The sequence below is a fragment of the Onychostoma macrolepis genome, chromosome 21 (genome assembly GCF_012432095.1).
Source record: "Onychostoma macrolepis isolate SWU-2019 chromosome 21, ASM1243209v1, whole genome shotgun sequence".
Lineage (NCBI taxonomy): Eukaryota > Metazoa > Chordata > Actinopteri > Cypriniformes > Cyprinidae > Onychostoma > Onychostoma macrolepis.
The window spans coordinates 17,752,738-17,762,137 of record NC_081175.1 but is presented as its reverse complement, the minus strand read 5'-3'; the positions used below and the strand labels follow the sequence as shown (position 1 = coordinate 17,762,137).

General features: G+C 35.0%; 1 protein-coding gene across 7 annotated transcripts in view; it reads right to left on the bottom strand.

The window, feature by feature from the left end:
* Positions 1-9,100, bottom strand: part of med15 (mediator complex subunit 15) — a 21,332-nt gene extending 12,232 nt beyond the window's left edge. For 3 of the 7 annotated variants that reach the window (XM_058757608.1, XM_058757611.1, XM_058757613.1), the window contains exons 1-6: positions 8,779-9,098; positions 7,378-7,465; positions 7,223-7,274; positions 7,104-7,127; positions 6,850-7,005; positions 6,521-6,753 (exon numbers count right to left, since the gene is read on the bottom strand). In XM_058757608.1, coding sequence (XP_058613591.1) covers positions 6,521-6,753; positions 6,850-7,005; positions 7,104-7,127; positions 7,223-7,274; positions 7,378-7,465; positions 8,779-8,846 — 621 coding nt within the window. In that variant the 5' untranslated portion in view covers positions 8,847-9,098. Of the gene's footprint in view, positions 1-6,520; positions 6,754-6,849; positions 7,006-7,103; positions 7,128-7,222; positions 7,275-7,377; positions 7,466-8,778 lie in introns of all 7 variants that reach the window. The other 4 variants (XM_058757614.1, XM_058757610.1, XM_058757612.1 and 1 more) reach the window with 4 other exon arrangements.
* Positions 9,101-9,400: the final 300 nt, after the last annotated feature.

The window sequence follows — 9,400 nt, the reverse complement described above, 5'->3', positions numbered from 1 at the left end:
TCACACATCAACAGAAAACAGCATGCACAGTTCATCTGAAAATCGGTTTATCAAAATTAATATCAATTAAAACTGATTAATCGATATTGTCAACCCTAGTTTTCACTGATTATTAGACTAAGTCTTAAATGTATTTCTCCAAAAAGAGGGGAAATTATCAGTGATTAATGATCTAAATTTTTCATTTTCATCCAAAATTTTTTTTACAAATAAGTAGGGTTACAGAAGACTTGGAATAAGTTTTACAATTATGACAAATTATTACAGAATTTTCTGTTTTTTCTGTTCTCAACCACCCTATAATGATAAAGATCCACCCAGTGTTTTTTTTTTAATCACGTTAAATCATTTCTCCTTTCTCATATCAAGCCATTCTCAGCTGCCTGTCTGTGTGACGTCACACAGACCCAGGCCCCTCTCACGATTGTTGATTGACATTGGTGTTTTACCTTAGACCCACCCTGAGTGAGCTGTCATCAGTACGCCATTGTTTCGACGCCGGAGCAGGAGTAGACAAGAATGGCTCCTAAGCGATTGAGGTGTTTTGTTGTTGGATGTAATAATGAATATAGCAGTCGTCATTTACTCCCGACATCTGAGCCGCAGAAGATGCAGTGGATTACCTTTGTTTTTGAAGGGAATGCACCCCCCTATCTACCTAAATGCATTTATGTTTGCGCGAATCATTCGTGATCCTGCCTTAACTACAGAAGAAGTGAGTATAAGATTCTTTTATGAATTTTTGCAAATCGCCTTTCCTAATAACGTGCTAGTTAGCAAGTTGCGTGGCCACAGGGTTTCTACAGATATGAATAAGTTAAATTTAAGACTTTTTAATACGTTTTTAATACCACCTTGTACAGTACCGCGGGAAGTAGGGGTGCTGAGGGTGCTGCAGCACCCCCTGGCTCGGAGCTAAAGAAAAAAATGGGGGTGCGGTGTTAAAAATAATTAAATTTAAATTTTGTAACAAAAAATAAATAAAATTTGTTTTATTAATTGGAATATTCATTAAAAGTCATAAAGTAGTACAATGGAAAATTCGCATTTATTACACATGCAACTCTTATTAACAAATTGAAGATGTAGCCTAGCCTACTTGCGTTGTAACCCAAATAAATAAGGTTTCCCTTATTTAAAACGAATGCTTAGTTTGTGGTTCATCATCATTTTTTTAATGAAAACACAGCAACAATAAAGACCAACTCAGTTATTTTAAACAAAATGAAACGTTTATTAACAAAAATCCTCACGCCTTGAGTTTTCCCTCTTTTCCTCGCTTTCCTTCAGTTTTAAATAAGCGCGTGAGCGTTTTACTTTCACTTTCAAATTAGCGCAATTCGGTGTCAAGCAGTTGTGTGCTTTTAGTTCGTTTGAGTTTTCTCTCTTTCCCTCACTTTCCTTCAATTTTAAATAGCCTAGTTTGAAAAAGCACCGTGCACATTTTACTTTCACTTTTAAATTGGCGGTTCTGTATCAAGCAGTTGTTCGTTTTTAGTTTGTTTGTGTTTTCCCTCTTTCCCTCACTTTCCTTTGCTTAAATAGCTTATAAAAGCATTGTGCGCATTTTGCTTTCACTTTTAAATTAGCGGCAATTCGGCATCAATTGCTTGAATTCAATTCAAGCAACAACAAAATACAACGTAGAACATATAACTTTTACTAAAAAAATGAATAAAAATAAACCATGATATGCCTAATATAAAATAACAAATAGCTTACACAAAGTTTAAATAGGTATACAAAACTAAAAATCAGTAAAGAATGAGGAACAAATAATTATGAAATGTAATAACGAATAAACGAATAAGAATGTTTGGAGGCACTGACGCCTAACACCTTGATGCAAAATAATGAAGAAAAAAAATACACAGTTTAAATAAAATAAAAATCAGCAAATACTGTGGAACCAAATAAATGAGAAACGAATGTTTAAAAAAAAAAAAAAAAAAAACGTCTATTATCACGTAGATTAATGGCAGAAATCAACAGGCTTTTCAAAATCCAAAATATTTTTTTTAAAACAGGCGCTTTTACATTGCATTTTGAAACTCTTCTGCCGTCGTCTTGTCTGTCTCACCTCACTGTTCTTGTCAGTCAGCTCGACTCACTGTCCTCACGTGATTAAATCTGATCTGTGATGCGCGACTGTCGTTCTTTCGGTGTGCTGCATTGAGCAGCCACGTTCAGTTTTAATTGTAGTGTCCTCTAACTGAACTAAAATAATTGTATTACTATAAAAAAAAAATTCAAAACGACGGTGGGGGACGGTGCCGCAGTGGACAATTGATGTAACCGGTGTTGCGGCATAACACCGGTATCACCGCCAACACCGTCTATCGCAGCAAGCGGCAAGCCTAATGTCCAGCTGAACTAAATTGATTTTATTTCTATAAAAAGGCCCTGTAACACCGACTACAGGACCAAGCCTGTGTATTGCACACTTATAACTTCGCTACTGGCAAAACTCTCCTCCCCTTCCCTTTTTTTTCCCTCAGCCCCCCCTGCTCAAAATACGTTCCCGCAGCACTGACCTTGTATGAAATTTAAGACCTAAACCTGTAATAGAAATACACATTACATTACATACATATATAATATTTTAATGTGTTTAATGTAAAAATAAAACAAAATATCACTACTGTCAAAAATTCCATTTGTTATTACGAGATAGAGTGAACTTTTCATATCAGCAGACAATATTCCATACAAAATATCCCCACAAAAGTACTGCATCAAGATTTTTGGTGGTGTGAACAATTTATTCTGAATTTTCATCAGTGTTCTATCAGTTTTTATATACTTAAACCTGCAAATTTTTATTTACCTTTACAAAGGCCTATTTTTAACCTTTTTAAATGTATGTATCATCTTTCATGTGAAATTATTACAATTTATCGTAATTACCAGTTACCAGTCAGATTAAATAATTTACACTGCAAAATTACAACTGCAATAAATAATGTTAAATATACATAAATATACATAATAATGAATATACAAAATGTTGGGGGGATGCATACTTTAATAGAACAAGCGAGGCAAGGCAAACACACACCTTATGAGGTGCAAGTTGAAGGAAAAAATATGAATCAATTAAGAGAACAACCGGGATGCATACTTTAACATACTCAACCACCAGTAGGTGGCAGTAAATCATTCAACTCATGAGTCATTGAGTCATTCAACCTATTGGTTCAAAAGCTGCATCATTCAGTAACAAAACACCGCAGAGTGTAACTTGGAGACTGTGCAATACTTCTGCTGTGATCTTTGTTTGGAACCATTTTTGTTGGTGAAATAGGACAAAACAGTACATAATTGTTTCTAAAATGTAAGTTCTTGACTAGCCTACTTGTTTATTGAACTAAAATAATTTGCAATCATAAGAATGGCTCCCTTGTCAGCAAAATAGCTCCCTTGTCATGGTATGTTACTTAAAGGGATAGTTCACCCAAAAATGAAAATTCTGCCGAACAAAAAGGAAGATATTCTGAAGAATGTGGGAAACAGAGCAATTCTGGGGCACCATTGACTTCCATAGTATTTTTTTTTTCCTACTATGGAAGTCAATGGTGCCCCAAAACAGCCTGGTTACAAACTTTCTTCAAAATATCTTCCTTTGTGTTCGGCAGAACAAAGAAATTCATACAGGTTTGGAACTACTCGAGGGTGAGTAAATGATGACAGAATTTTCATTTATGGGTGAACTATCCCTTTAACTATATCATGTTATGAATAAACTAAGCATTTTGAATTTTTACATCAGCGTGTTTCTTCTGAGTTTCTTTATGTGTGCCGTTATGCTTGTTTGTTTTGAAGTCTCGCAAAGAGACAGGCAGCGAGAGAGAGCCTCAACAGCGTGCCCTTGATACCAGAAAGAGCCTACACTATCCATAATCAATCGCTGTTTACGCTGAATGTAATAAAATCAGAAGAATCATTCTCGCGTTTCAATGCGCCGCTGGGTATTTTTTAGGGGTGCGCCGATCCGATATTCAGTATCGGGGTATCGGTCAGACAAGGCCGATCCAAATCCGATATTGTACGTATACTTTTGTGTTATTGTTAAGCCCCACAAAAACCACAAACACATTATAAAACACCATAAAGTTTTCGTGCACTATATTTCAAGTGTTGGGCTGTCTGTCATCCTCCATTCAGCGTTCAAACTGCGTGCCGCGTTCGGTTACTAGAGTAAAGACGATAAAACTCTCTGCAAGATTATTAAATGTTCCTAATATTACACTTGATTTGTAAATAAAGATAAATGAGTTTGCATAAAAGGACATTATCTTGCAGGACTTCATCTTCGTGCCGTTTTACTTTCTACCGGGTGTCTATTAGATCACAACACTGGACTAGAGAGCACTATGTTCTCAATGAGCACAGTAACTGAAATTTAAAACTGTTAAAAGAAAAGGCTCAAACTATTGCACAGATTTAATACACTACGCATTAATATCTCTTCACTTTGTGCTTCGAACCTTTCCAAGCAGAGCGCTGTGACTCCGTGTTGCTTCAAGCGCATCATTCTGCACACTGGATACGCATATGCGCTTTGTGCCGCTCTGTATTTGGAACCTTTCGTATCATAATACTTTTGCACAATGAAAGATTATTAATAGCCTTTCTTGTTCGTCTTATCTATCATATGTTTCTGCCTCATTACTGTGCTACACATTTAAAAGAAATGTCTTTTGATTTTACAGTATATATACTTAATAAATATATTACTTGTTTTTCATAAATGTATTTTACAACAATACAAAGAGCAATGTATATAATTTTACATCATCATTTTAGATTTAGTCCTACACTTATTCACTTTTATTTGTTCCCCACTAAATAATGGGGGTTTTTTTCACTAATTTTAGATTTTATTAAAATTATTGTGCACTCGTGATTTTTCTAGAGTAACTTTTGCTACTGAATTATCCACTAACCTAGTTTATAATAGTATTTTTGTCATAGATTATAATTCTATATACATTAATTTGTTGTTTTTCTTTACAATAAAGTTGTTTATATTTAGTAGATTGTGTGTAACACAAAAAAAGTCATGATCAGGGGCCTGTACCAGGATGGTGTCTGAACAAACTCAGGGTTACAGGATTAGTTTTGAGTTGACAAAACCAAACCAGTCCAATCCGGCTTTGTTGGTATCATGAAGCTGATCATCAACTTTATCTGTCAACTCAGGCTTTATCCTGAGTTAATGGAGCATGTGCACATGAAAGTGTGACATCAGTAATGAGCAGCCAATCACATGCCTTAAAACTATGATTCACTTCTTGTGAGAGAGTCAGTGCTAAGATTAAAAGATTGAACAATATGAAGAATTTAAACACATTTACACAGCACGATCATGAAACGATCTATCCATGAAAGAGGAAAACTTAAAGAAAACATCTTACCATATAAGTGCAAGTAATAGTTGTAAAGTCAGTTTATAGAGTTGATAATATTTATAGGTATAAAAACACTTAAAAATCTAAGCTCATATGTAGTCATGCTATTGATTCAAAAACTTATTTATATTGCATATTATCTATATTATCTAGATGTTTACATTGATTTTAAATAAAAGCTTAATAATTACTACTAAACTAAGCTGGCTTGTGTAATGGATTAAGGGTATAATAATTATATAAATAATATAAAATAATTATAAAAAATAATCATCTCTAAAAATCAGATGATTTTATCTTTTAAAATGTTTTACTATGTAGCTTCCTTTAATTTGGAGTAAGAGAAACTGGAGGAGTGGCTTTATTGCGTCAGACACGTGTCACTTTGCTTGAAGCTGATTGGTCAAATTTCAGTTTGAGATCTCTAAACCAGAACATAACCTCCCCCGGAGCAAGTTAGCTGTGGAGCGTAAGTTACTATGGCGATGAACACTGCTAAAAGCCAATCCACTTTCATGGTACCTAAAACCCAGAGTTGGTGCAAACTAGCAAGAAGGCTGATCAGCTTGCTGTAGCTTGACCTTTATTATTATTATTATTATTATATAAACAAAGAAGGTACTTCGGCCAGTATTCTGCTGCTGCAATTCTGTCTGATGACGCAGTAACTGTTGTCAGACTGAAGATGTTTTATCGGTAATGTGACCAAAAATTTAAGACCCATCGAATCTGAATTTAAGACATTAAGACTTTTTAAGGCCTTTTATTAGGAAAACGTTATTTAAGACATTTAAAGACTTTTAAAGGACCCGCATACACCCTGCTAAAGTAAAGTCTCATGAGAACGGCTCGTCACTCCACGGAAGAGAGGGGCAGGGTGAGCAGAGCTCATTAGCATTTAAAGGAACATGCACTAAAATGGCTTGCTGAAAACAGCTGATTTTGACAAGTTAAAAGGGTTTTATTTTACACTACCATTGAGAAATTTTAACCAAAGTATATTATAGACTTTTCATTAAGACCCTAAAGAATAATATCAACTTGTGGAAAATGGGCATCCGATGACCCCTTTAAGTGGAGCAAACATAAATCTTTCCAATCTCCATTACCTGGTTCTGTTGTTGTTGCTGAGTCTGGGCCTGCTGCTGTTGTTGATTCTGATGCTGCATTTGTTGATTCTGATGGTGCTGCCTTATCTGTTGGAACTGCATGGCATTCGGCTGCATGGCTGCTGGCTGCTGAGGCTGCATGGCTGCCTGTTGCTGCGACTGAAACTGCTGAAATTGAATGGACTGCTGCTGTTGCTGCTGTTGCATCATCGGCATCTGCCCGGCAGCACCTGCTGAGATTGATATTGCATCACAGGCAATGTATGGGAATTAAAAATAAGATTATTAAACCACAGTTTCTCTAATCAGCCAACAGCTATAGAACTTACCAGCCTGCTGGCCTCCCTGCATGGCATGTTGACCCATTTGCATTTGCATTTGCCCCATACCACCCATTTGTGCGCCAGGGGGCCGTGGTCCAATGCCAATAACTCCAGGACCACCTCCACCCACTCCTGGTATACTTTGCAGGGCATTCATAGGGTCTAAAAATAAACAGTAATACCTTGAAATTTGGCAGAAAATTAACACTTACAGTTTAATAGTGTACTTATGAAGATCTAAAATAGCTCTTTAAATTTACCAGGCCCACCTTGTGACTTTTTATCTGCAACGAAAAACAAACTGATCAATACACATACAAACATCACAACTAAAAGAAAAAAATGTTAACAATGAAAACATAGTATATTGGCTACTTACGAATGTCTCTAAAATGAATTATCAGTCTTGCAACTAAAGACAAATACTCTTCCTGTTGAAAAAAAGGATAGTATACTTATTGCACTTTTAACAATCACATACTAACAAAACTTTTCTGTTGGAGTGTAGCATGCACATTTAAAAGAAATTCTTACTCTGGTCTTTGCCTTGATAAAAACATGGTTCTCCATGTCAGTACTGGACTTTGTGTGAGCAGTTCCTGCTTTTCTCATGGCTTCATCTCTGCAATATAATAAAGCAGAAGTCTGAATGTTTTATCAAAATTGATGCATGACTAAAAATAACTGTTACCTATTGTTAACTGACTATCAGTTATTTAAGAAATATCAAGAACACGAGCACTATTAGAAGAGCTGTTTTTTATTTATTTACTGCAACAAAGAAACATTTACTAGCAAAAAGATAAAATATTCTAAGAGAGATTTCAATACATGAAATTCTGAAATTAAGTGCATTGTTATCATAGAAGTATTATTCCATAGAATAGTCTTACAAGCTTTGATGTTCTTCAAAAAAATTCAAATATATCAACATCTTTAGTTAATGAATGTAACATGTTGCAATAAAACAATTATAACCTTATAGGTATAGCTCAGCCAAAAATGAAAATTCTGTCATCATTTACTTACCCTCAGGTTGTTGCAAACCTGTATGAATTTCTTTCAGCTGCTGAATACAAAAGATGATATTATGAAGAATGTTGGTAAATAACATTTGATAGTAGCCATTGACTTCAATAGTATGGAATAAATGGATTTCATAAATGTAATACTATGGAAGTCAATGGCACCGGCAACTGTTTGGCTACCAACATTCTTCAAATATCTTCTTTAGTGTTTGGCAGAAGAAAGAAAAATCATACAGGTTTGAATCAAGTGGAGGGTGCGTAAATGATAACAGAACTTTTTGGTATTCAGTATTTTTGGATGAACTATCCCTTTATGAAAAGTCTCTGTTTTCAAAGTAACCAAAAACACAATTTTGGTGGAATCTTAAATTCCTTTTAAAAATATTAGAAAAGTCAATTAAAAAAACTTTGCAATAAACACAACTCCAAAATAAATGGCTAATTCTTTCTTCAAAGTGATGGCAAAAGGAGCATTTGAGTGACTATTAGAACTAGAAGAGTTTATTGCGAGCCTTAAATAATAAATCACAAGACAAAATAATTATCTTAAAGGTTGTTTTCTTTTGTCCACGACATGTTAAACAATATTTATATCTGCAGACTGTTTCGCTTGTACATATTTGGACTAATATTTAATGAGGCTAACTTTATATTAGCTAGCCGAATAGCTAAACAAGCTCAAAACAACCTTAAAAATGTCATCTTATTTAATGAACATAATATCGTGTTTAGATTGATACCATATATAAATATACATACAACCTATCATTGGAGATTTCGACTGTGTATAACAGATGTTCTGATAACACGTCCGAGCATCCGCTAGTTAGCAGCTAACTAGCTAGCTGCCCTCTGTTATTTCCAGAATGCGCTACTATAAAACATACACAAAAAATTGTATACTCACATTTGGGCCACTACTTTCTGTCGAAATGCTGGACTCCTCCAATCACTATCAGGACCGGTGACATCCATAACTGATAATGCCGAACAACGTTGAACAAGCTGTTTCCAGATAGAGTTAGCGTCTAGCGAAGGGATGTCCGAATCGTTAATGTATCACTTTACTGAGTCAAATCTTTTCAATGAATCGGTTGAAGCTGCTCACAAAACGGTTCGTTAAAATGAACTGTTCGAAAGAATTCGATTCGCGGAAAAGAGTCTGGCTTCCTTAAAACTAGTAACCTAAAAATGCCAAGTTCACACTGCGCGATTTTAGCCCGATTTTTATGGCATAACGGAGAGTGCTGATACAGCCTATATACAGACACACACATATACACACACATGTACACATGTGTGTACACACACACACATACATTTTTTTTTTCAGGTAATGTTTGTATTGGCGCACATTTAAGTCATTAATCAAATTTCTTTTGGCGACAATAATTAGATTCACTTCACTGCACAGTTGTATGTGACTAATAAAACTTTACATAGATGGTTTATATGACATTATTTGTAGCCCCTAAATTAAAGCTTGTTCTCACCATAACCATGTGTCAGATTATTTATCCCTATTTTAA